This window comes from Natrix helvetica (genome assembly GCF_964273705.1).
Source record: "Natrix helvetica genome assembly, chromosome: 6".
Classification (NCBI taxonomy): domain Eukaryota; kingdom Metazoa; phylum Chordata; class Lepidosauria; order Squamata; family Natricidae; genus Natrix; species Natrix helvetica.
Genome location: NC_138553.1, coordinates 7,620,137 through 7,647,770, shown reverse-complemented (window position 1 = coordinate 7,647,770; position 27,634 = coordinate 7,620,137). Strand labels below are relative to the sequence as shown.

Here is a 27,634-nt window from a genome sequence, read left to right as displayed (position 1 = left end):
TTTGCACACTCGAGTCTAAACAAAGCCAGTTTGGGGCTGGAGAGATTTGGGGGAGGCAAGGGGTTGTGGGAAACCCACCCGTTATTTTAGCATATTGTGCAAATGAAGTAACCGCGTGGAATGATATAGAGCAGTGTTTGGTAACTTTTAAGATGTGTGGATCTCAACTCCCAGAATTATGCAGCCATAACTCTGTTTTTTCTTCCAAAAAAGTACCAAGTTGTTTCATTAAGTTATTCTATAATATGATTTCATTAAAGCTTTGTATTATTGTTTTTATTTTTTAAAGGGCAGAAGGGAGGAAGAGAGGAAGGAAGGGAAAAAGGAAGGAAGGAGGCAGGGAAGGAAGGGAGGTTGGAGGGAGGGAGGAAGGAAGGCAGGAGGGAAGGATGGGAGGAGAGGATGGGAGGGAGGAAGAGGGAGGGAGGATGGAGAGGGAGGGAGGAAGTAGGTTAGGAGGGAGGGAGGGAGGGAGAAAGGAAGAAAGGGGAGGCAGGGAGGGAGGATGGAGAGGGAGGAAGGAAGGAAGAAATGGGAGGGAGGGAGGATGGAGGGGGAGGATCTGGTGAGAAGGAGAGAGGGAAGGAAGGAGGGAAGGAAGGAAGAGGGAAGGAGGAAGAAAGCAGAGGCAGGGAGGGAGGACAGAGAGGGAGAGGGAGAGAGGAAGGAGAAGAGGGAAGGAAGGAGGGAAGGAAGAAGGGAGGGGGAGGGGGATGAACAGAGGATGGAAGGAAGGAAGGAGGGAGGGATAGAAGGAAGGAAGGAGAGGGAAAGCAGGAGAGAGGGAGGGATGGAGGGAAGAAGGAGAAGGAGAAAGGGAAGGAAGGAAGAAGAGGAAGAAAGGAAGGAAGGAATGGGAGGGAGGGGGGAGAATGGAGAGGGAGGGAGGAAGTAGGTTAGGAGGAAGGGAGGGAGGGAGAAAGGGAGGCAGGGAGGGAGGATGGAGAGGGAGGAAGGAAGGAAGAAATGGGAGGGAGGGAGCAAAGAAGGAAAGAAATAACTTTTAGAATTCACATTTGTCCTGCTTTTGTTTCAGTTGGTGGCATCTGCACGGTGATTCAGACCAAAGCCAAAACCACGTTAGAAGAATGGGGGGAGAATTACTTTCTCCTGGGCCCTTATTTTGAGCACAACGTGAAGACGCAAGTGGAGCTCTGCGAGTCTCCCAATGCAGCAGTGAAGAAAGCTATGGATGTGATCAAAGCCAATGGGTATCAGGTGAACAAGTTTCCCCCTAGAAAACCCAAACATTTAAGAGAAAAATCCTAAAGCCTGGGAAGAGTTATGGGGTTCACAAGGCCCCTAATATCCTCTCTTCACATCAATAAATAAACAAACAAATCAAAATTATTATTGGGTGGTTTTTTTTTTTTTTAATAGATGGCAAATGAGTCTCTGCTTGAATAGGTCCAACATAATTCACAGGCTTTACCCTAACTCTTCCTCCTCCCTTTGGCAGGTCCATTTTGGGAGATGGCTGATTGAAGGGAGCCCCTATGTGGTGCTGTTCGATATCGCATCAGCAGCTTGGAATCTGGACAGATGGAAAGGGGAATTCTGGGAAGCCAGCCATATCGGGATTCCTTACCACGACCGAGAAGCAAACGATGCCCTCATCTTTGGATCGCTAACTGCCTGGTTTTTGAAAGAGGTGCTGTATTTGGGACTGGACTCCTCATCTGTCTTTCTAACTGGAAGGGTCTACTTGTGTAGCTCATCCCCTCTAGTGCTCCAGTAGCTTCTGATGCTGGTGGCCATGCAAGCACTCAGCCTGCCATATACAGTAGGGGAGGGGAGAGGAGAGGAGAGGAGAGGAGAGGAGAGGAGAGAAGAGAAGAGAAGAGAAGAGAAGAGAAGAGAAAATATGGAATAGAAAATATGGAATGGAATAGGACAGAACAGAACAGAATAGAAAATATGGAATAGAAAATATGGAATGGAATAGGACAGGACAGAACAGAGCAGAAAATATGGAATAGAAAATATGGAATAGAATAGGACAGAACGGAACAGAACAGAACAGAATAGAAAATATGGAATAGAAAATATGGAATGGAATAGGACAGGACAGAACAGAGCAGAAAATATGGAATAGAAAATATGGAATGGAATAGGACAGGACAGAACAGAACAGAATAGAAAATATGGAATGGAATAGGATAGGATAGGATAGAATAGAAAATATGGAATAGAATAGAATTCTATTTTTTAATAGAATTAAAAAAAGAAAAAAGAAAAGATGGAATGAAAAATAGAATGGAATGGAAAATAGAATGGAGAATGGAGTAAAATAGAAATAATAGAAATAGAACTGGAAGGGACCTTGTAGGTCATCTAGTCTAACCCCAACCCCCCAACCCCGCCCAAGCAGGAGACCCTACACCATTTCTGACAGATGGCAATCCAGTCTCTTCTTGAAAGCCTCCAGGGATGAAGTTCCCACAACTTCTGAAGGTAACTTCTGTTCCATGGGTTGATTGTTCTCACTGTCAGAAATGTCTCCTTATTTCATGGTTGAATCTCTCCTTGTTTAGATTCCATCCCTTTATTCCTTATCAATGGGCAAATACCCGAGTAGCCCCTGGAATCCCTCTGAATCCAGAAAAATCTGTGGGGTGGACTTTGACCTCTTCCTGGGCAGCATCTATAAAGAAACATAGAGCTGTCCTTGAGGGAAATTAGGAAAGAGCCCTTAGGAAGCAAGTTGGATAGTGAATTGTACGGACCACAGATAAAAGAAAGCATGAGGAACAAACAAAATTAAGACAGGTTTATTCTGAGTTGCTTTCTCACACTTCCTTCTATCTCTTGACTTGGTGACCTCCTGCTCAAATCTCTCCTTAATCCCTTAATCTTTTTCTATTCTTAACACTTGTGTAACTGACCTGATAACAGAAGTGAAACTTTTTCAAGGGAAAAAAAACCCCAATAAAAGTCCAGTTGCTTTTGGAAAAGCACCTTGGGGATTTCTTCCTGGGTGTACACACACACACACACACACACACACACACACACACACACGAGACATATTCTTGGATCTCTTGATGGAACGTAGTTAATGAAATCCTAAATTTTGGCTATCCTTATAATGCATACATCTACATATAAATCCATATATAAATGGATTTTTGTGTATGCGTGTTTGTGTTCCAGCATAGCTCTGGAACGCCTTGAGCAATTTCAACCAAACTTGGTACACAAATGGCTTATCCTCTGGAAACAAATACTGTGGGGATAAGACACCCCTAACATCCCTGGGGGGGAGGGGTGTTCTGTTAAGATACAACCTATTGTGCCTTAAAATGACATCTACCGTACTGCCTTAAAATGGCTTCTACTGTGCAGCGCAGTGGAGTTGCCATGGTAACGGCTTCCCAGTACTCCACAAGGGGGCTCCCTCTAGTAAGGGGGAAAATCCAACATTAGAAATTACGTTTGGTCTGGACATTTCCCCCCTATAAATAAATAAATACCCAGGCAATCCTGGGTTATTGGCTAGTTCTAAATAGATGTTCCTATTATAAAACTGCTTCTCTAATCATTGCTCTGCTCATGAAATTCCCAGTCTCTGGAATGCCCGCCCAGAATCAACTGAATCATTAAATAACCATGGAATTCACTCAAACCTCTTAAGGCCTTTTCGTCCCATCCAGCAGAGGGTTGGACTAGAAGACCTCCAAGGTCCCTTCCAACTCTTATCATTCCATGTTCCTCCTGCCACAAACAAAGCTGAAAAGGAATTCCTGTACTTTGGACCCATTGAGCAAGTGTACCGCTAGGTTTTTAACTGACTTGGTTATTGATGTTGTTAAGTACTCTTTATTCTTTTCGCTCTTTAAATTTGGAGATTGCTGAGATGTTGTTGGAAGAAATGCCCTTCTGGGTTCAGTTCCAAGTGGGGAGAAAGACACTGGAAACATGGAGATTGTTTGGAAAGATGGTTTGAATGGTGGACAGGATCACAGGCCTCGAAGATGTTGGGTGAAGGGGGAAAAAGGGGGAGAGATGCTGAGAGTGCCTGGGTTTTATGCCCTCTCTGAGCTTTTGAATTTGAGCTTGTATTCTGATTGGTTGCCATGGGGTCATGTAGGGGCCACTCTGTAGGTTGTCCTGAGTCCCAGGCTTGGTTGAGCCTTGCTGGGTGATGTAATCTTCCCAGGTGCCATGTTGTAAAATGGGTAGAGGGCTAATCCTATCATATCCTGAAGGCCATCTCTTAATCCCATCACCCTGGAGCTGAAGGGGAGGGACCAGGCAGCTGCTGGAAGCTGCTTTGTCTTTTAAAACATGTTTCTCCTTTTCTCACCCAGGGAAATATAATATTCTGCCTTTTTAAATATTTTCTAGAATTTTTCATTTTTCTAGGAGAGGGGTAGATGCTAACTTCCTACACCACCTTACTTAGAGCAAGTAAAACTCCAGTTTTGGAACTGCAGATATTTGCAATCCTGAGTCCCAAGCTTGGTTGACTTTTGCTTGGTGATGATGTAATGAAAAGGCTTTGGGATTCCTATTATGGCTCTGCCTGAAGGAGGTAGATCTTTGTTATGTAGAATAGACTGGCCCAGGCTTTAATGGCCCATTGACAAAGAGGTGTGTATGTGTGTGTGTGTGTGTCAGAGAGAGAGGGGGGGGAGGGAGGGAGGGAGGGAGGGAGGGAGGAAGAGAGAGAGAGAGAGAGAGAGAGAGAGAGAGAGAGAGAGAGAGAGAGAGAGAGAGAGAGAGAGAGAGAGAGAGAGAGAATTTCTGCCTCCCTTTTAGGGAAAATATTCTGCCCTTTTAATATTTCCTAAAATATCTCATTTTCCTAATAGAGGAGTGTGTGCTGACTTCCTACAAGGTGAAAGTTAGGAGGTGACATCATATGTTCCCCCTTTCTCTCTCTCCTTTGCAGGTTGCTAGTCAGTTTGAAGAGAAGCCCAACGTTATAGCTCACTTCCATGAATGGCAAGCTGGCCCCGGCCTCATCCTGTGCCGGTTCAGGAAGATTCCAGTTGCGACCATTTTCACAACTCACGCAACCCTGTTAGGAAGGTACCTCTGTGCAGCGAGCATAGACTTCTACAATCATTTGGACCAGGTGAGGAAATGCACCTTGTCTTTTTCTCTCTCTTCTCCCCAGTGTGATTCTACAAACTCTTTTGATGTAATGGTATGTGGGAAAGATCTTGAGACATAACAGAATAACAGCGTTGGAACGGACCTTGGAGGTCTTCTAGTCCAACCACCTGCTCAAGCAGGAGATCCTGTACCATTTCAGACAAATGGTTCTCCAATCTCTTCTTAAAAGCCTCCAGTGAGGGGGCAGCTACAATATCTGGAGTTAACTACCATATTTTTCGGAGTATAAGATGCACCTTTGTCCCCCCCCAAAAAGAGGATGAAAATCTGGCTGCATCTTATACACTGAATACAGCATTTTTGGCCTCATGAAACCACGACCCCTTCGCAAAAATGGACGTGCAGAAGTTTTGGGAAGCTTGCATAGTGCTCCTGGGGGCTGGGGAGGGCAAAAACGAGCAGAAAACAGGCCATTTTTTTGCTCGTTTTTGGCCCCCTAGCCCCTAGGAGCACTCTGCAAACCTCCTAAGGGCTATGCATGCACTGTTTTTGGCAAAAAGCGGGCCCTTTTTGTGAAAAACGGGCCATTTGTTGCTCGTTTTCCCCCCCCAAGCCCCAGGAGCACTTTACAGGCCTCTCAAACTCTCTGCATGCCCCATTTTTCACAAAGGTGCAGAAGGTTTGGGAGGCTTAGAGAGTGCAAAACCTTTTTTAAATTTAATTTACGTCTTCAAAATCTTGGTGCGTCTTATACTCCCGTGCGTCTTATACTCTGAAAAATACGGCAATTCCACTGTTCTCACTGTCATGAAGTTTCTCCTTAGTTCTAGGTTGGTCCTCTCCTTAATTCGTTGCTATCCGTTGCTTCTTGTCCTTCAGGTGCTTTGGAGAACAGGTTGACCACCTCTTCTTTGTGGGCAGCCCCTGAGATATTGGAGCACTGCTAGATTGGAAGGGAAACTTCAACCATAGCGAGCCTGGTGAACCCAGCCACTGCATTCTTACTAGAATGTATCAAACAGTTTTAACAGATCAACTTTAAATTCAAGCATCTTCTGCTCCCAAATATAATGACATGTGGAAATGACGTTGGAAGTCAGGGACAGGAGCATGGGGGGGGGGGGGGGGAGAGAGAGAGAGAGAGAGAGAGAGAGAGAGAGAGAGAGAGAGAGAGAGAGAGAGAGAGAGAGAGAGAGAGAGAGAGAGAGAGAGAGAGAGAGAGAGAGATGCTGCCTAGGGAATTGTCAGATAAGGCAGGGCATAGCCTGCAGCTGCCTAACGGGTGGAGAAAGAAGCTTAGAAGGGACACTACTAAATTCTCAGACTGTAAAGGAGGCAGGGAGAGACTTGCTAGATTGATGTCAGACTTCCCAGATAAAACAGAAATACAACCAGGTGAGCTCATTCTAATGGTCAGATAACAAAGGGCTAAGCCTGCAGCAGAGGTGGCATTCAGCCGGCTCGGACCGGTTTGCCGGAACCGGTAGCGGCAAACTGGCCTACCTGCCCTGACTCCAAAACGTCCTATGTAGCCTCATTTTCGATGCTGCGTGCATGCCGCACACGAGAGCAAAGTGCATGCGTAGAAGGCAGCATGCATGCGTGGAAGGCGTGCATGCACAACATGAGCATGTGTGCATGCCATTTTTTAATTAATAATTTACTCGTGTGTGTGCACGCGTGACCATTCTGCAGAAGCGTCTGGGTGGGTGGGTGGATGGGTGGAGCCTCTCGCCGCCACCACTACCGGTTCGCCCGATCCGGGCCGAACCAGGAGCAACCCACCTCTGGCACACGCCACTCACAGTTGTGAACCTGTGGTAAACCTAGGTGAATTCCATTGCTGCCCTGCAGTCAGGGATGGGTTCTGGCTTCTTTTACTGCCAGTTCGATCGGGGACACACTTCAGCTATGCGCACGCATGATGCATGCTATGCGCGCCCGCACAGAAGTAAAAAAAATTGGTTCTGCGCATGCACCGAAGCAAAAAACAAGATGGTGCTGCTTATGGCAGCGCCTATAGAATCAGTTCAGGCGCGTATCCGGCTGAGTTACTACCTACTTGGCCGAACTGGTAGGAACCCACCTCTGCCTGCAGCTGTATAATGGGTGGAGAAAAAGGGAGAGAAAGGACCTTCTCTCTGGGTTCCCAAGCTGTAAATGAGACAGTGCCAGATTCGTATTTTTAGGCTTGTAAGATTTTGTTAATGCAGCCTTATAGTAGGATTATCTTTGAACGCTGTGAAGTTTTGACCAGTGTCTCGGTGAAGGCGAGTTGGACCCTTCGCTCCATTGCATATGGCCTGTCGCAGTTCCAACTTTTATAATAATTTTAGTGTTTAATTGTTATGATTGCTCAGTCATTGGGGTCAGGTAGCTTATACAAGTTTAATAAAATTCTTGTGTATTATTGCTTGGAAGTACGTCAACTTTCCACCAAGCTAATGTCCCATTGACCTATTGGGCCAAAACTTATCTATTCCCAAGACCAATGCCAGTAGATTCCATCAGTAAACAAGACCATGCCAAAAGGGCCACACTATCTAGTGACATCATCGTGATATCTTTTGCAGGTTCTTAAGGGCAGTATTTACATAAGGATGTTGTGGCAGATATTTCTTAGTTGCCTCTCCCTGCCCCTCAACAGTGTTCCAATATCTTAGGAGTGTCAACCTATTCTCCATAGCACCTGAAAGCAGAATAAGAAGCAATAGATGCAAATTAATCAAGGAGAGAAGCAACTTAGAACTAAGGAGAAATTTCCTGACGGTGAGGACACTCAACCGGTGGAATGGCTTGCCTCCAGAAGTTGTGGATGCTCCAACATGGGAAGTTTTTAAGAAGAGATTGGGCCACTATTTGTCTAAAATGATATTAGGTTCCCTGCCTAGAAGACCTCCAAGGTCCCTTCCAACTCTGTTATTTATATTAGTTTGTCCTGACTGACTCCGGTAACCAACTCTAATACTCACTTACAAGTGTAAGAGTACGGTTTGAAATTTTCATTTTGATGATGCGCCCCAGTGGCGCAGTGGTTAGAGTGCAGTACTGCAGGCAACTTCTGCTGACTGCCGGCTGCTTGCAATTTGGCAGTTCAAATCTTATCAGGCTCCAGATTGACTCATCCTTCCATCCTTCCGAGGTCCGTAAAATGTGGACCCAGATTGTTGGGGGCAAATATGCTGACACTGTAAACCACTTAGAGAGGGCTGTAAAGCACTGGGAAGCGGTATATAAGTGCTATTACTATTTTTTTCCCCTTCCATTTAACAGTTTGATATAGATAAAGAAGCAGGGGAAAGGCAGATATACCACAGGTACTGCATGGAACGGGCCTCAGTGCATTGCGCGCATGTGTTCACCACGGTCTCTCAGATAACGGCCATAGAAGCGGATCACATGTTGAAGAGAGCAACTGGTAAGAGCCATCTTTCTCCCGCCATACGGCACAAAGGTATTTCCTAAGTAATGAAATTAGGGGGAGACTAACCACGACGGAGTAATGTTGAAATCTTGCTGCTAATGTGTACTCCTTGGCGCTCTCTGAAATTAGCTCTTTCCTTGCAGGCGTTTCATTACGCAGTGCTGATGATGTTACATAGTTGGGGAATGAAATGCCTTCAAGAAAACAGCCAATTTCAGACAGCATTAAGGACCCATAGTCCTTCTCCTCCCGCTCACCCCTCCTCTTCCTCCCCTCCTCTTCCTCCTTTCCGCAACCCACACACCCTTCCAGCACCTGATGATGTTACCTAGTCTGGGAAACAAGACGTCTGCAAGAAAACAAACAACCTCAGAGAGCACCAAGGACCCCATGGTCCTCCCCCCTCTCCCCTTCCTCCTCCTCCTCCTCTCCGTAACTCACCCTCCCTTCCAGTACTGATTATGTCACCTAGATTGGGTAATGAAATGTCTGCAAGAAATCAACCAACATCAGAGGGCACCAAGGGCCCCTCATCCAAGGCACCTGAGGGTAGAACAAGAAGCAATGGGTGGAAACTAATCAAGGAGAGAAGCAACTTAGAACTGAGGAGAAACTTCCTGACAGTTAGAACAATTAATCAGTGGAACAGCTTGCCTCCAGAAGTTGTGAATGCCCCAACACTGGAAGTCTTTAAGAAGATGTTTGATAGCCATTAGTCTGGAATGGTAGATGTTTCCGTGCCCAAGCAGGGGGTTGGACTAGAAGACCTCCAAGGTCCCTTCCGACTCTACTATTGTATTGTATTGTATTTCAAATCCTTCAATTAAAAAAAAGGATTTCTGCAGCTTCTTTAGCTTCCTCGGGGATCCTTGACCTTTATCAAGGTCATTATATCAATATATTTATCAAATAAAAGCAGTGGTGAAATTCATTTTTTCTTTACTACCGGTTCTGTGGGCATGCCTTGGTCAGCTTGGCAGGGGAAAGATACTGCAGTGTCACTCAAAAGGTTCAATAGGATGTATTACCGTTTTTGGGGGAATAGGGCATCTATCAAGGGGGTCAAGATTTAGCATCAAATGTCTTTAAATAATCCGCTTTATTCACAGAAAATTGGAGTTGAGATGCCTTCTCCGGGACCTTTACTTGTAAAGAACGATTTGAAACAGGCGCATGTCAATATGCAAAGTTGTGAAATGTCCCTGTTGTTCAAAAAAAAAAGTTCAATGATCTTAGAGGAAGTAGATCATTAAGTCTGGCATTTGCCCAAGTGCGCAACAGTTTACAATCTGTGGAGTATCTACGCTTGGATAGAAGTTTCGCCATCACTAACCTATACTAGGTTAATTACAAGTTTAATTGTAATTGTAATTAATCTGTAAGGTAGTTTCTCTTTAATTCTAGGTTGCTTCTCTCTTTGGTTAGTTGCCAACCATTGTTTCTGGTCCTGCCCTCTGGTGCTTTGGAAAATCTACATCTACAATATATTCTGAGAATTATCAAGGAGGGCCTGTCTTCATCCTCTTTCTCCCACACAAGATATCCGTGCCGAGTAGCCTCTTGCTCCTCTGGAATGCAGCCCCGCCCTCCTGGCGATCCATCTCCTTGCTACATTCTGTCACAATCTTTAATTTTTTTTATGCAAATGATGAATTTTCAGCCAGGAGAGCCAGAGGTACAGAAAGATGCCGTCCGCGAAATCAAATTGTGTCACGTCTGCGCTAACCACTGGTCTCCCATGTTTTATGTGTGATTCTTCTCAGACCCATTAAACTTAAGCAGGAATTGAACTCGGCTTCTGTTTCATGCAGGCCACATGCTCCCAAATAGAGTTATGGATCTCCTTCTTTAGGATTGTGAAATCAAAGGTAGAAAAACAGTGTGTGTGTGTGTGTGTGTGTGTGTGTGTGTACTAGAAGGGGGTTGCTGCTGGTTTGGCCCGGTTCGGCTGAACCGGTAGTGGAAGTCAGGCCTGGGTGACATACCTGGCAACGACTAGGCCTGCCACACCCCCGAACTGGTTCTTGCTATATTCCTTTCCTCCCCGACATACGACCGGGGATTCCCTCTGTTGGCAGCTAGCAACAGCCATGCCGCGCCTTAGCCAATCAGGCGCGGCTTGGCTGAAGGCGGGCTGTTCTGCGTCCCTGACTGGTCTCTCTGTCTGACAGCTCTTCGTATAAATAGCTGTCAGACAGAAGAACGCTGTTTTCTCTCCTGTATTGCTTGTTGCAGTTACTTTGAATAAAATTGTGTTGGATGTTCCTCAGAGTCTCTAGCCTCATCTTTCCCCACTCTTCTTCAGTTCTCTTGCCACCGCTGAGCCGCCGCCATTTTGAATTTCAGTGACTGCGTGTGTGCAATTCATTGTAAATTGTTCTGCGCATGTGCGCAGAACAATTTACATTGAACAGCGACACACATGCAAAACAACAGAGAGAGAGAGAGAGAGAGAGAGATTAAGTCAAAGCACCTGGTATGCCCAAATATGGGAGGGAACATAGTACTTCCCTTTTGCCTTTCAGCTCCACCCTAGGAGCCTTCCCGGCAGAAAACAATTTTTGTATTGCATTTTTGCTGATAAATAAATGAAGGGAGACCAGTATAGATCTATTTCAAGCTATTTAGCTCTCCTCAGCTAGCCATACCCTTACTGGGATTCGAACCTAGGCTGTTTTTACATATTAGGCAGTTATATTAAACTGTAAGCCTATTTGGGCATACCGGGTTGACATAACACTTAATCATTTCCTTGGCTCAGCTGATAAGGGAGGAGAACTTGTGGCTTAGAGGTTAATATAACTGCCTAATATGTAAAAATAGCCCAGGTTCGAAACACAGTAAGGGTATGGCTAGCTGATGAGAGCTAAATAGCTTGAAATAAATCTATACTAGTCTCATTTATTTATCAGCAAAAATGGAGATATAGATATATATACACATACAAGTTCTAACTCCTAAAGGATCAACTTAATCAGCTTCCTATCCTAGCTGTGACTATACCTCTAAATTCATTGTCTTTCTTTTCCAGATGTTGTCACGCCCAACGGCCTCAACATAAAAAAATTCTCGGCGATGCATGAATTTCAGAATTTGCATGCCACCAATAAAGCCAGGATCCAAGAGTTCGTTCGAGGTCACTTCTACGGGTAGGATCTGCCTTTCAAAATGGACTCTTGCGTTACTCCAAAATCTAGGAGGAAGCAAGAGATGCTATCTTTCCAGCCAAGGAGATGAAGAAGGGGGGGGGGGGGGGATTGCATTGTTGGTCCTTGACTTACGACCATAATGGGAATCAAAATTTCCACTGCTAACCAAAGTGGTTTATGAATCACCTTGTGACCATTTTTGTTAAGTGAATCACTGCAGTCATTAAGTGAATCACATGGTCGTCATGTGAATCTAGCTTTCTCCACTAGCTTTGATTTCTGAAAGCCGGCTCGGAAAGTTTGCAGATGGTAACAGATGCAACAGGTGTGAATACATGATAGTTGCCAAGTGCCCGAATTTTGAATGCGGTAGCTCAGCGGCTAAGACACTGAGCTTGTCGATCAGAAAGGTCGGCAATTTGGTGGTTTGAATCCCTAGTACCGTGTAATGGAGTGAGCTCCCATTCCTTAGCCCAGCTTCTAGCAGTTTGAAAGCACGTAAAAAACGCAAGTAGAAAAATAGAGACCACCTTTGGTGGGAAGGTAACAGCGTTCCGTGCGCCTTCTGTGTTTAATCATGCCAGCCACATGACCACGGAGACGTCTTCGGACAGCGCTGGCTCTTCAGCTTTGAAACGGAGATGAGCACCACCCCCTAGAGTCAGGAACGACTAGCACATACCTGCGAGGGGAACCTTTACCTTTAATTTTAATCCTGCCCTGCAAACTCCTTGGAAAAGTGGGAGCAGGGGTTTCAAGAGTTAGGTTTTAAACTGAATTTTTAGTAAAATCCTTGAATCAATATCCTGCGTGTATTCACAAGCTCTCTTCTGGGGGATTTTCTTCTTTGAGGCATTCCTTTGGCTTTGTCTCAGTGGGGCTCCCGTAAGGAGATCAGGTGTTTCTTTGCTATTTGGGATACACACACACACACACAAATGCTCAACTTCCAATGTTGTTGTTGTTACACATCGGCGACCTTTGTTCAACATCGACGAATGATGTTGTTTGTTTGAACAACCCGTTTGCATCATTGTGCCCTTGTTTGCTCTCTTTCCAGCCATCTTGATTTCAACCTTGAAAAGACTCTGTTTTTCTTCATTGCCGGGAGATACGAGTTTTCGAACAAAGGAGCGGACATGTTTTTAGAGGCCTTGTCGAGATTAAATTTCCTGCTCAGGGTAAGAAAGAGGACGGGCGCGTCAGAAACGCCACATAGTCAGTCATAGGCAGGGGTGAAATCAACTTATCTTTTACTACTGGTTCGCAAATGTGAGGACGAGCATGCGCAGGAGCTTCTGTGTCAAAAACGGGATACGAGGATGTCCAGGTGGGTGGGCGGAGCCTCCCACCACCACCGGTTCGCCCGAACCGGATAAAACCGGCTGAATTGCACTACTGGTCATAGGAGAGCGATGATGGATGAGACCGAAATTCAGCACTTCATGCCTCCAAATGGCCAAGCAGATCGATATCTTTGGGAAAGTCAAATCCGTGGCCTCAAATCCACACTGGGCAGGGAATTCTGGGACCTGAAGTCCACAAATCTATTACAATCCTTCTGAAGATATTCCTGGACAGTCAGTATTGAAAGACTCACCGCCTTCATCAATGGAAGTGGAATGATCTCATCTGGGGGGGTTTAAATAGGAACGCAGTGGCTCAGTGGCTAAGATGCTGAGTTTGTCGATCAGAAGGTCGGCAGTTCAATGGTTCTAATCCCTAGCACCCTGTAACGGAGTGAGCTCCCGTTACTTGTCCCCGCTTTTGCCAACCTAGCAGTTCGAAAGCATGTAAAAATGCAAGTAGAAAACTAGGAACCACCTATAACAGATGCTCCGTGCAACTTCGGTAACAGCGTTGCGTGCGCCTTCGGTGTTTAGTCATGCTGGCCACCTGACCACGGAGATGTCTTCAGACAGGGCTGGCTCTTTGGCTTTGAAACTGAGATGAGCACCACCCCCTAGAGTCGGGAATGGGTAGCACATATGTGCGAAGGGGACCTTTACCTTTAGATGGTTAAATCGGATCTTAAAATCCTAAACTTGGAAGGATGTTTAGAAGAGTTCGAATTTAAGTAGGTTCCATTACTTTATGGAATTACTACTCCATACATTCTATTACTACTACAGTCATTACTAATTGGTTTTGCTGTTGAGCTGCTCTTAACCTAAGCAGTTAACTTGAGCAGCAGGTTGGACTAGAAGACCTCCAAGGTCCCTTCCAGGTCTATTCTGATTGATTGATTGCATTCTGTCATGAGAGGGAACTTGGGTTGACTTTTTCCTACATTGAAGGTAGTCCTTGGTTTACCACCACTGAATTTCTGTTGCTAAACAAGACGGTTATTCAGTGAATTGTGCCTGATTTTGCAACCTCTTTTGCTGCCAAATGGGGCAAAACTCACAATTGGCTTGCTTAGCAACAGAAATTTTGGGCTCGGTTGTGGATGTAAGTCAAGGACTGCCTGTTCCTGAATGCCACTACAGGTAGGGATGAGTTAAGCCTGCCTCACTCATGGTCTGCGGATGAAACACTTATCTGTCATGCACCAAGGCAATGAGGAGATCCAGGCAGTTCAAATGGGTGTAAAGGTTTATTGTAAGCGTATTGTAAACTCTACAAGAATCTGAACTACTAACGGTCAAAGCAATTTGCGGTAGATAAGGAATTCACGGTGGGCTGGACTTAGATTTTGTTTGGGTACAAAGGGACTCAGGAATGATGACATATTTGACCCCTCCTTCGAACTCAGCCTGGTCATCTCCTACATCCATGATGGCAAACCTATGGCACATGTGCCGGAAGTGGCATGCAGAGGCATCTCTCTGGGCACGCGAGTCGTCACCCGTTCCTCTTCCGAGTTCCGCCGCACTGGCCAGCTGATCTTCGCGTGCGTGGTAGTGCCAGAAACTGGAAGAGCAGCCACTGAGTGCCCATACGCTCCAGCCAGTTGATCTTCGGTGCGCAAGCACGCCAGAAACCAGAAGACCAGGTGGCCAATGTGCATGTGTGCACCGGAAAATGGAAGATCATCTTCCTGGTGCGCGCATGGGCACCTTGCGGCTGCTCTTCTGGTTTCCAGCGTGTACATGCGCACTGGGCAGCTAGTCTTTGTGCGCACATGCATGCCAGAAACCAGAAGACCAGGTGGTTGGTCCGCATGCTGTGTGCGGGAAACTGGAAGATCGTCTTCCCGGCACGTATATATGCACCCGGCAGCCGCTCTTTCGATTTCTGGCACACACGCACACACTCCCGTTCCAGCACTTGGTGCCAAAAAGGTTCACCAACACTGTCATGGACAATTTGTGCAGCAGCCATCACACGGCCTCAAAGGCAGAAACAGAAAAGACAGTAAAATGGGAGGAAAATACCTTTACCTCTGCTAAAAATGTGCTTTTCTCTTTTAGGTGCACAGGAGTGATGTCACAGTCGTTGTATTCTTTATAATGCCAGCTAACACCAATAATTTCAATGTGGAGACGTTGAAAGGCCAGGCAGTCCGGAAACAGCTCTGGTAAACGTCTTTCTGATGTCCAGTGTAATGGGCATATCGGGTGGGTTCCTGCCAGTTCTAACCACTTCTATAGAGGAGGTTCCACAAATCTACAGTGCTGTTTAGAACCAGTTCCAGCTCCCTCCCTCCGCCCGTCCACACATTCATCAAGATGAAGATGCGAGAGGAGGAATTCTGGGAGTTGAAGTCCACAGGTCTTAAAGCTGTCAAGTTTGAACACTCCTGGTTTTTTTTTTCTAAAGAGTTAGGGGTGCAAGGGTCTTGTAACTTGACAGCTTTAAGACTTGCACACTTCAATGCCAGAGTTCCTGAGCCAACATGACTGGAGGAGGAATTCTGGGAGTTGAAGTCCACAAGTCTTAAAGCTGTCAAGTTTGAACATCCTTGGGGTTTTTTTTTCTAAAGGGTTAGGGGTGCAAGGGTCTTGTCACTTGACAGCTTTAAGATTTGCGTGCTTCAAATGCCAGAGTTTCTGAGCCAACATTTTGGTTGTTAAGCAAGAGCGTTGTTAAGTGAGTTTCACCACATTTTAAAAGTTGACCACGCCCACTTAGTCACATGACTGCCAAGCTACTCCCACTCGGTCACATGGCTGGCAAGCCACTCCCACCCAGTCACATGGCTAGTAAGCCACTCCCACAAAGCAGGCCACACCTACAGAAGAGGTTCTAAAAAAATTTGAAACCCACCAGTGGGGCATATATATGCTGTAGTGTCTCTAATTTTAAGGCCAACTGATATTCTGGTGGCGCAGTGGTTAGAATGCAGCATTGCAGGCTAATTCTGCCTGCAGCCTGGAGTTCGATCCTGATGGGGCTCAAAGTGGACTCAGCCTTCCCTCCTTCCCAGGTGTTCTGACCTAAGCTTCCCAAAAGCATGATGCTGACTTCTCGTCCCGCTAAAAGTCCAGTTGCCTCTTGAAAAAGCACCTTTGGTACAACCATAACCTGGAAGACAGAGAATCTCTACAGACAGACATAATGTACATTCTCCCTAACCCTACGTAGATGTTCTCCCTACGAAGGTGACAAGTGGCCCATAGGCCAACCTTCCATACCAAGTTCAAGAATGTATTTGCTCAAACATGAGTACTGGTAGTCCTCGACTTACAACGGTTTATTTAGCGACCGTTCAGAGTTACAACAGCACTGAAAAAGGAAGTATGACCGTTTTTCAAACTTATGACCATTGCAGCATCCCTAGGATCATGGGATCAAAACTCAGATGCTTGGCAACTGGTTCATACTTATGAGAGTTATTGTGTCCCAACGTCACCTGATTACCTTTTGCCACCTTTTGACAAGCAAAGTGAATGGGAAGACAGAATTCACTTAACTGTGTTGTTATCTTATCGACCGCAATGTTTCTTTTAGCAACTGTGGCAAGGAAGGTCGTAAAATGGAGCAAAACCCGCTTAACAAATGTCTCACTTCACAGCAGAAATTCTGGGGTCAGTTGGGTTCGTACGTCCTTGAGTTGCGGCCGTTTATTTAGTGACCACTTGAAGTTACCGCAGCACTGAAAGAAGTGACTTGCATCCCCATGGTCACACAATCAAAATTTGGGCGCTGGACAACGGCCACATATTTATGACGGTTGCAGCTTCCCGACGTCACATGATCCCTATTTGTGACCTTCCCAGAGAGCCTGGGAAATGGAGTCAATGAAAGTCCATGGCAGAAGCCAGTGGTGGGATCCTGCCAGTTTAACAATAGGTTCGGTGATTGTGTGCTTTGCTTGCGCGCGTGCGCAGTTTTGCCAAAACTTACCTTCCATGTTACTTCTGGGGAGTAACACAGCTGAGGAGCAGCAATCCGCTCTGCTGCGCTAATCAGCTGAGAGGCTATAGGTAAGTAAAGCACAGAGGCCGGTGGGCGGGACAATCTGATCGTCGGAGTGAACCGGTTTGCTCCCAGCTGATCGTCGGAGCTATCAGTTTGCTCGAACCCATCCAAACCGGCTGAATCCTATCCTTGGAGGAAGCTCAATTTCCCCATTGAAACACAGGATATTGTTCTTTATTTTCCATCGATGGAGATTCTCGGTCCTCCAGGTCATGGTTGTCCCAAAGGTGCTTTGTTTCTCCAAGAGATACCTGGAGTTTCTAGGTTTTTTTTTCTTTGAAGAGGTTTCACTTCTCATCCAGGAGGCTTCTTCAGCTCTGACTGAATGGTAGGGAATGGAGAATGGAATGGGGAATTCTTTACATTCTGTTTTGCTCTTTCATAGGGACACCGCTCATTCAGTGAAGGAAAAATTTGGTAAGAAACTCTATGAAGCGCTGCTAAGGTAAGAATTCAGCAGAATGAGGTACCTGTGCAATCTTCCTTCTTTTTTTATACAGAGAACTAAGGATGTGAGACCTCATCTTTATGTGTTTTATATACCGAAGATGATTTGATTTAGTAATGAATATAGCATAGACCTCAGCTGCCTACGTTTATGTCTGGAATCATATCCAAAGTTGTCACCTGCTGTAGATAACGTGAACATGTTCTGGAGATCGAGCCATGATTGCACACAATGTTGTGTTTAGCAATTGTTTCTTGTTTGTAGAGAATTTGTCCTTAGCTTTCAAATGTTCCCAGATCCAGTCTCTACATCGTGCTAGAGCAGGGGTATCAAACTCGATTTTGTTGAGGGCCGCATCAGCATGATGACCTGGGGGGCAGGGTTGGCCAGGAGGGGTGTTGCCAGCATGATGTCATTCATGATGGAGGGCATCTGTGGTGTCTTTACTCCCGAGTCAACCGCAGTTCCTTAGCAGTCCCCTTCTCCTGGCAGCTCTGCACATGAGCACCCTGGGAACAGGCTCCAGCTGTTTTTATGCCCCACTGATCTCCGACTTCGAAGGCAGCTGATAACTGTCAGATGGCCATGGCCCCATCTCTGCTTCTGACGCAGAGCCCTCGTCAGAGCCTTCCCCAGACTCCAGGACCGGCCCATGTTCCTCCCCAACCTGCTCACTATCTGAATCGGGTGCCAGATCTGCTGGCCGCCGGCAGGCCACAATGGCTCCTGAGCTCCGTTTTCGGCTATGACAGCCTCCTGCAACCTTCTGCCAGCGAAACCCAACACGAATGACATCGAACTGTCCACACCTACCTTAGCCACCCCACCCCATCCCCCGATGTCAAACACAACCCTAATGCAGCCCTCAGTGAAATCAGGTTTGACACCCCTGGCTTGGAGAGTGCCGTAAAGCACTATGAAGCGGTATATAAGTCTATTATTCCCAGGCAAAGAAATCTTAATAAATGTACTAGTGATTACCTCTTGAAAATGCTTTACAGTTGCATAGAAATAAGTTCCAATGGGCTCCATGGGGTTTGAATTAGTACAGGCAACCATAGGATAACTATTAATCCTAGAAGTTAATTTCAAAGATTTGCATAACATGGAATACACTACTACTAGTAGTAGTAGTACTACTACTTCTTCTTCTTCTTCTTCTTCTTCTTCTTCTTCTTCTTCTTCTTCTTCTTCTTCTTCTTCTTCTTCTTCCTTTGCTAAGGAATTAATTTTCTCACATCCACAGAGGAGAAATTCCTGATATGAACAAGATAATAGATCGTGATGACCTAACTATTATGAAACGAGCCATCTATTCCACCCAGGTGTGTTTTTTTTCCTGCAATGCTTTTCAAAATATATGACTGTTATTTGAGCAAGCAGGTATGTATTGTTGTCTCAGCTACACTAAACGGAGAGACGAGAATATTTGTAGCTCAAGGTTGAACTGTGGAGTTCTTGGTGCTCTCTGAACTTGGTAGTTTACTTGCAGACGTTTCATTACCCAACTAGGTAACATCATCAGTGCTAGAGAGGAGTGGGGTTTGCTCCCTGTTTATAAACTAGTGGCTTGCCCTGTAACTGTTGGTGGGGGTGTTCTTGGTGGTTCCTTCATTAGGCTATTGTTTAGTGTTTGATTGTTGGTCTGAATTGGTCGTTCCTTGATTGGATTGTTGTTTAATGCTTGCTTGTTGATCTACTAGTAATCTCTGTGTTAATCTCTGTATATTTGGGTACTGATCGCTGCCCAAGAGGTGTTGTGCTCTTTTAGCTTTATGTTTGTCCCTTTTGAATGGTATGTTGCTGTGGTTTATCTCTATGTGTCTGTCGATGGCTGCTTTGTCAGAGCGCCAGGATTCCAGGAATTCTCTAGAGTTTTTGGATTTAACTAGACCTAGACACGAAGTCAGCTACAGCTGATTCCCACGATGGAACATTCCTTCTGCACTAAAATAAATAAATAAATTAGGCCACAGAAAAGATTCCCAGCATATTTTCCACCTCTTCCGGTGGACTGATGGGAAGCTTCTACAAAACTCAAGTCTGCCTCCAGTTTGAAGGACTTCAACGCCAGCATCATTTTGCATCTTTAAGGCACTTTGGGCCTGTAAAATGTGCTTCTTTCGTTTTACGGCAGCGGCAAAGCCTCCCGCCAGTGACAACGCACAACATGATCGATGACTCCAGCGACCCCATCCTCAGCACCATCCGACGCATCGGTTTGTTCAATAACCGAACGGACCGAATTAAGGTATTAAGATGAGCTCCTTATCTCGCCCTGCTTCTTGGAGTTGACGTGATGCCACCTGAATCCGATAAGACAAGGCCCAAAGGAGGACAGGATTCTCTTCCCAGAAATCAAACCGGCTTTATGGTGAAACTCAGGCTTATCTGTGCGAGGGGGGAGTGGTAGAAATCAAGATGGCGGCGGCAAGCCCATGTTAGAAGCCCCTGATCCTTTTTTAAAATGTGCACCTCATCAAGACAGTAGCGGTCAAGCTGAGAACGCTACTCTGGATTTTCCAGAGTAACGTGGATTTTCTTAACTTCTTTCTTTCTTCCCTGCAGGTTATCCTGCATCCCGAATTTCTTTCTTCGACAAGTCCATTATTACCAATGGACTATGAAGAGTTTGTCAGAGGCTGCCATCTTGGCGTCTTTCCATCGTATTATGAACCTTGGGGGTATACGCCAGGTGAGGAGGTTGAATCATTTTTGGATATCGCTTATTAATGATTGCCAGTCCTCCTTCCTTCCTTCCTCCCTCCCTCCCTTAATTACTCCTTCGCTCCTCCCCCCTCCCTTCCCTCTCTCCCTCCCTCCCTCCATTCATAATTACTTCTTCTCTCCATTCCTTCCCTCCCTCCCCTCCTTAATTACTCCTTCTCTCCATTCCTTCCCTCCCTCCCTACTTCTTCCATTCCTTCTTTCCTCCTTCCTTCCATAATTACTCCTTGCTCCCTCCCTCCCTTCCTTAATCACGCCTTCTCTTCTTCCTTCCTTCCTTCTTCCCTACTTCCTTCTTTTCTTCCTTCCTTCCTCCCATCTTCCTTTTTCCTCCTTTTTTCCTCCCTCCTTCCTTTTTTCTCCTTCCTTCCTTTCTTTCTCCTTCCCGCCTTCCTTCTTTCCTTCCCTCCCTCCCTCCCTCCCCCTCCCCTACTTCTGAATTTTCTTTGCAAATCTGAATTTATACTGCTTTTTCAAAACAGTTCCCTTGCAACAAGTCAATATCTTTAGTGGTGCCAATTTGACTTTTTTTTAAAAAAGCCCTGGCCCACGGTTTCAACGAGGCTCAACAACTCTGATGAGACACTGCAGGTTATTTTGCTTGTCTGAAATGCTGTTCACTTTTCTCTTTTCGCAGCTGAATGCACTGTCATGGGCATCCCCAGTGTCACCACGAACCTGTCGGGATTTGGCTGCTTCATGCAAGAACATGTAGCTGACCCAGCTGCTTATGGTAAGAAGACTCAGGCTACAAGCAGATGATGTCATTCAAGAACAACCAAACAGTATGTCAGCTACTAGATAAGTATATCAGCATAACAATTACTGTCCAGCCCTATTTTGATACCAAAATTGTTCTTGTGTTGACAATTTTAATACAGGCATTACTTTTAGGGTGGCAAAATGTAAGTTTATCATGTTGGAATAGTCTAACGAAATGAAAGAACTAGAGGTGACGTGATAGCAGTCTCTCAGTACTTGACGGGCTGCCATAAAAAAGAGGGGGACAACCTATTCTCCAAAGCACCTGAAGGCAGGACAAAGAAGCAACGGATGGAAACTAATCAAGGAGAAAAGCAACTTAGAATCAAGGAAAGTTTTCCTGATAGTAAGAACAATCAATCAGTGGAACGACTTGCCTCCAGAAATTGTGGGTGCTCCATCACTGGAGATTTTTGACAAGAGATTGGACAACCATTTGTGTGAAATGGTATAGGGTCTCCTGCCTGAGCAGGGGGTTGGACTAGAAGACCTCCAAGGCCCCTTCCAACTCTGTTATTCTATGTTCCATATTCAGTTGGGGAGGGGAGGGGAATAAAAAGAGAAAGAGAATGCAATTTGGTTAAACAAAAGTTGAACGTCCCTGTTTTATGACAGAATGAATTGTGCAGAGGTTGTCATTATTGCGCATAACAGCGGATAGGGCAGAGACCTTCAAAGATCCAAAAAGCAGCAATGTGGCCTAGTACTGTGATGGTGAACCTATGCCACATGGGCCACAGGTGGCACACGGAGCCATATCTCTTGTCAGCTCCAGTGCGCATGCGCGCACCAGCCAGCTGATTTTCAGCCTTCCGGAGTACCGTGAAAGGCTATTTTTGCCTCTCCCCAGGCTTCAGGAAAGCCTCTGGGGAGGGCGAAAACGGCCTCCCCTGGCTCCCTGGAGGACCTCTGGAAGCCCGAAACGGATCGTTTCTGAACTTCCGGTAGGCCATTGGGCCCATTGTTCGCCCTCCAGAGGCTTTCCTGTAGCCTGGGAAGTGCAAAAACAGCCTCCCCTGCCCCCCTGGAGGACCTCCGGAAGCCCGAAACGGATTGTTTCTGAACATCCAGTAGGCCCATTGGGACCGTTTTTCGCCCTCCCCAGGTTCCGGAGGCTTTCCTGGAGCCTGGGAAGGGCAAAAACGACCTCTCCCCCAGCCCCCTGGAGGAAATACCAAGCTCAGTTTGGTGGAAAGCAGTGTGGTGCACAAGGGGAGAGCGTGGGAGGGGGGGGTTGTCCACGCATGTGGGGGCACTGTTAGGAATATAATCTAACGGTTGGGTTGGCAATATATACATCATATAACAATGCTATACCTGTTTCTTGAAATCATGCTGTAAATGTGATTGGCTGCTGTTTCCTCAATCGGCCATAAGATGGAGCCAGAATCACTGTTAGATTATCAAATCCAGAAGGACTCGGGGCGGCGTACAATTAAAACACATAAAATATACAAATATAAACAGTACATAAACATATACATATGCATGGAGGAGGTAAACAGATGAATAAAATAGAATTAAAATTTCAATTTAAAATCCCCTCAATTAAAATACAAAATACACAATTAAAAAACCCATCAGGAGCGATATGATAAAACTATGGTTGAGCCAGTCCAGCTACTTGGAAGAGGTGGGTCTTGAGCTTTGCGCGGAAGGAGCGGAGGTCAGAGGTGATCCTGATATCAGGGGGGAGGTCATTCCACAGGGCTGGGCCCGCCACAGAGAAGGCTCTGCTCCTAGGCTTCGCCCCCCGACACTGTCTGGTGGACGGCACCTGGAGAAGTCCCTCTCTGTGCGAGCGAATTGGTCGCAGGGATGTATGGGGCAGGATACGATCCCGCAAGTAACTAGGTCCTGAGCCATGGAGCGCTTTGAAGATCGTTATCAAAACCTTGAAACGCACTCGATAGACCACAGGAAGCCAGTGCAGCTCGCGCAGGAGAGGTGTCACATGGGAGTACCTCGTATTCCCCATAATCACCCGCGCGGCCGCATTCTGGACCAACTGAAGTCTCCGAGTGCATTTCAAGGGAAGCCCCATGTAGAGAGCATTGCAGTAGTCGAGGCGAGACGTCACCAGCGCATGAGTGACTGTGCGTAAGGCATCCCGGTCCAATAGGGGGCACAATTGGCGCACCAGGCGAACCTGGTGGAATGCCCCCCTTGCCACGGCGGTCACATGGTCATCCATGGACAGCCGGGTATCCAGGAGGACGCCCAAATTGCGCGCCCGCTCCACGGGGGCCAGTTGTACGCCCCCAATGGCCAGAGATGGAAGTAACTGGTTGAACCGGGGGGCCAGAACCCACAGCCACTCCGTCTTGGAGGGGTTGAGCTTGAGTCGGTTGTCATCCATTCTGATCTGCTCTGAGGGTTTTGGAAGCTGGCTGTTAGAAGTGCCGTATAGTGATCAGCGTGAGATATTGTAAGTTTTGCAACTGTTAGCAAACTTTGTGTACCGGACTGTTTGTATGTTTATGGACTGTGTTGTTTGGATTATCCCTTAACTGAAAGATGTTGATGACTGACTGTCTTATCCGTGTCTGACTTGGACTGTTTGATGGACTCTGATACATCTATTTCCACGAAAGTAAAAGCCTATTAAAACTGCAGCGTCTCTGTATGCTGGTTTGTGTGTTCTCCAACACAATTCTCACAACACTTCTCTGAACGCACTCGCTCTCCCAACGGGAAGCTTTCCTAACAGGCGCGCTTTGCATTATTTCTGCTGGCACACGTGAGCGCTATTGCACATGCATGTTCACATTTTCGGCATCCAACAAAAGTGGTTAGCCATCCCTGGCCTAGTATCTAATCAACCCCAATTGTGTCTCTCAGGAATTTACATTGTGGACCGGCGATTCCGTTCTCCGGACGAGTCTTGCAATCAGCTGACCCAGTTCCTGTACGCATTCTGCCAACAGTCACGGCGACAAAGAATTGTCCAGAGGAACCGAACGGAAAGGCTTTCAGATCTGCTGGACTGGAGATATTTAGGGAGGGTAAGTAAAGCTGATGTAGTCTTGTCTTAGATCAGGGATATCCAACCTTGGCAACTTTAAGACGTGTGGACTTCAAACCCCAAAATTCTTCAGCCAGCCGGCTAGGGGATTTTGGGAGTTGAAGTCCACAGCAAAACTTTTATTTTGCAAACTGCAAACATTAACATTTAATAGCTTGTGTGTGTGTGTGTGTGTGTGTGTGATTAGAAAATTGTTAAACTTTCTCTTGATTTACATTTCAAAGTCCATTATTATTTGGAATTTTTTTTTCAATTTGCAAATGTCTCTGTTTTCTTCTACAGTATTACATGCATGCCAGACATTTAGCTCTGAGTCGGACTTTTCCTGAAAAATTTGAGATGGAACCAAATGCTCCACCCACGGTAATCATTTTTAAAATGGAAGCATTAACAGGCAAATAGTTGGGATTATAAACGCATCATCTATTTTTGCAGAGAGAGCCAGTGTGGCGTAGTAGTAGTTAATGGCCCCAGGTGAAAAACCAGGAGACAGAGAGTTATAGTCCTGTCTTAGCCAGATGGGTGACCTTGGGCCAGTCCCTCTTTCAGCCTAAGGAAGGAAGCAATGGCAAAGCACTTCCAAACATTTCGGAAACTTCTTCAGCAAGTTGCCAGGTGTCAACACTGACTAGAAGGCATCCTTCAAAAAACCTTCATATGAAGGAGATTTAGTCCTTTCCTTTGTCTCATTTTCTCTTGCTTAGCATCTTCTGCTAAATATCCAAATTTTAAATATATTCATCCAAATATAGTTAGTTTCATTGCTAATACCATTGAGAAGATGTCCAAAGATATAAATTCCTTCCTTAGTTTTTCTTTCTCTCTCTCTCTTTTTCCTCTTCTTTCTTTCTTTTTTCTTTCTTTCTTTTCTTTTCTTTCCTTCCTTCCTTCCTTTTTCTTTTTCCTTCCTTTTTCTTTTTCCTTACTTTTTCTTTCTTTTCTTCCTTCCTTCCTTCCTTCTTTCTTTCTTTCTTTCTTTCTTTCTTTCTTTCTTTCTTTCTTTCTTTCTTTCTTTCTTTCTTTCTCACTTCCTATTTCACGAAGACAACTTAGCTTGACCTAAAATGTTCAGTTCTGGGATTGCTATTTTTACTTGGTTCACTTAGTTTCAGCTTGACTGTCAATTATTTAGCAGAGACGCTGATTCTCAATCCGTTGTGATTTCGGTTAATCTTTCAAGGCAAGATGGAAAACATACAGAGAATGAAATATATTTTGACATAAAACTTCCCAGAAGTGTTTCAGATTTCCCAGGGTACATCGCAGGAGTAGATAACTGCTACGTTATAGATTGGACTTCAGCTGTTAGCAAGCTTAGCTAGTACCATCAACGGCAAGGGAACTGTGAGGGGGGTTAACCAGAACATCTGGAAAAGTTCATGTGATCTTGTTCTGCTTGGAGCGCTGTAGGCTTGCTCAGGGCATGCACTTAACTCCACGCTTAGGAATCTCATTCAGATCAAGTTTATTATCGGGCATTCTTCATAACAAAACGTACAGTTCATTGTTAAGATACTTCTGACTTTCCATAATTTGTCCCATCATGTGGTGTAAAAAGATGACGAATTGGCTCCCATGTTGAGCGGAGGCACCTGCGTTGCTTCTCTGGTTCACAATGGCATTTAAAATGACCCGCTCTGTTCTGCGCGCAGGCAGAACGCCCCAGTGGCCAATCAGAAACACAGATACGGTCACATGTCATGGAACTAGATTTCCCATAGGGCAGTCTCTGCCTACATTTCCCAGGAGGTAGTTTCTTAAAGGAGACAGCTCTTAATTCCTACACTATCTACAGGTGAAACTCGAAAAAATTAGAATATGTCACAATTATGACAAATCACGGCTTGAACCCTCTTGCTTTGCATGTAATGAGTCTTATCTCATATATTAGTTTCACCTTTTAAGTTGCATTACTGAAATAAATGAACTTTTGCACGATATTCTAATTTTTCGAGTTTCACCTGTATATACAGGTGACCTGCGCTGGGGCAGCACAGGTCTATTCCTCCTTCTGCATCTGTGCATTGATTTCTTCTTCTTCTTTTACTTCTTTTACAGACGGAGGGTTTTCGTTATCCACGTCCTTCATCCGTTCCTCCCTCGCCTTCCGTTTCTCAGCACAACAGCCCCCACCAAAGCGATGAGGAAGTGGACGATGACGAAAGATACGATGAGGAGGAAGAGGCCGAGAGGGACAGGCAGAACATAAAGTCTCCTTTCTCCTTCACTGCTATGCCATGGAGGAAGAAGAAACAGCATGGGGAATACAAGAACTAATCCGTCAAATTCTTTATCCATGGCATTGAGTTGATGCTACTTTCATGTGTGTGTGTGTGTGTGTGTGTGTGTGTGTGTGTTGTCTTTCAGGTGGCTGGAAATATCAGGGAATCCTGCAAGAACCAAATATCAGAAATCATTGGAATTCTTACTTTTTCCTACTGTCAGTGATTCTGATTTTTTTTAAAATGTCCTCTTTTTGGAGTTGTAAGTAATGTAGTACGTTGTATTAAAGATTAGGACTGCATCTTGCCTCTTACTTAGCAATTGTTGAGTATCTTGCGGTTAGGGGAAGTCAAAAACAGTGGGTGGGATCCACCCAGTTTAACAACCGGTTCGGTAAACACGCGATTTACTGCGCGCACAGTTTGAAGAAACCTTCACTTCCTTCTAGGGGAAGGATATTGCAAAATCCCCATTCCCTCCCCACTCCAGGGGAAGGATACTGCAAAATCCTCATTCCCTCCCCACTCCAGGGGAAGGATACTGCAAAATCCCCATTCCCTCCCCACTCCAGGGGAAGGATACTGCAAAATCCCCATTCCCTCCCCACTCCAGGGGAAGGATACTGCAAAATCCTCATTCCCTCCCCACTCCTAGGAGAAGGATACTGCAAAATCTCCATTCTCTCCCCACTCCAGGGGAAGGATACTGCAAAATCCCCATTCCCTCCCCACTCCAGGGGAAGGATACTGCAAAATTCCCATTCTCTCCCCACTTCAGGGGAAGGATACTGCAAAATTGTCATTCCCTAGCCACTCCAGGGGAAGGATACTGCAAAATCCCCATTCCCTCCCACTCCAGGGGAAGGATACTGCAAAATCCCCATTCCCTCCCCACTCCAGGGGAAGGATACTGCAAAATCCTCATTCCCTCCCCACTCCTAGGAGAAGGATACTGCAAAATCTCCATTCCCTCCCCACTCCAGGGGAAGGATACTGCAAAATCCCCATTCCCTCCCCACTCCAGGGGAAGGATACTGCAAAATCCCCATTCCCTCCCCACTCCAGGGGAAGGATACTGCAAAATCCTCATTCCCTCCCCACTCCTAGGAGAAGGATACTGCAAAATCTCCATTCCCTCCCCACTCCAGGGGAAGGATACTGCGAAATCTCCATTCCCTCCCCACTCCAGGGGAAGGATACTGCGAAATCCCCATTCCCTCCCCACTCCAGGGGAAGGATACTGCGAAATCCCCATTCCTTCCCCACTCCTAGGGGAAGGATACTGCAAAATCCTCATTCCTTCCCCACTCCTAGGGGAAGGATACTGCAAAATCTCCATTCCCACCCCACTCCTAGGGGAAGGATACTGCAAAATCCCCATTCCCTCCCCACTCCAGGGCAAGGATACTGCAAAATCCCCATTCCCACCCCACTCCTAGGGGAAGGATACTG

At 45.8% G+C, this 27,634-nt stretch overlaps 1 protein-coding gene across 3 annotated transcripts in view; it reads left to right on the top strand.

The window, feature by feature from the left end:
- GYS2 (glycogen synthase 2) overlaps positions 1-26,489 on the top strand; it is a 34,149-nt gene extending 7,660 nt beyond the window's left edge. For all 3 annotated transcript variants that reach the window (XM_081957822.1, XM_081957823.1, XM_081957824.1), the window contains 15 exons: positions 1,037-1,218; positions 1,460-1,651; positions 4,895-5,080; positions 8,335-8,479; positions 11,517-11,634; positions 12,695-12,815; positions 15,048-15,154; positions 17,384-17,443; positions 18,693-18,771; positions 19,584-19,697; positions 20,015-20,141; positions 20,811-20,906; positions 23,777-23,940; positions 24,243-24,323; positions 26,019-26,489. In XM_081957822.1, coding sequence (XP_081813948.1) covers positions 1,037-1,218; positions 1,460-1,651; positions 4,895-5,080; positions 8,335-8,479; positions 11,517-11,634; positions 12,695-12,815; positions 15,048-15,154; positions 17,384-17,443; positions 18,693-18,771; positions 19,584-19,697; positions 20,015-20,141; positions 20,811-20,906; positions 23,777-23,940; positions 24,243-24,323; positions 26,019-26,237 — 1,991 coding nt within the window. In that variant the 3' untranslated portion in view covers positions 26,238-26,489. The remainder of the gene's footprint in view (positions 1-1,036; positions 1,219-1,459; positions 1,652-4,894; positions 5,081-8,334; positions 8,480-11,516; positions 11,635-12,694; positions 12,816-15,047; positions 15,155-17,383; positions 17,444-18,692; positions 18,772-19,583; positions 19,698-20,014; positions 20,142-20,810; positions 20,907-23,776; positions 23,941-24,242; positions 24,324-26,018) is intronic.
- The last annotated feature ends 1,145 nt before the right edge of the window (positions 26,490-27,634 follow it).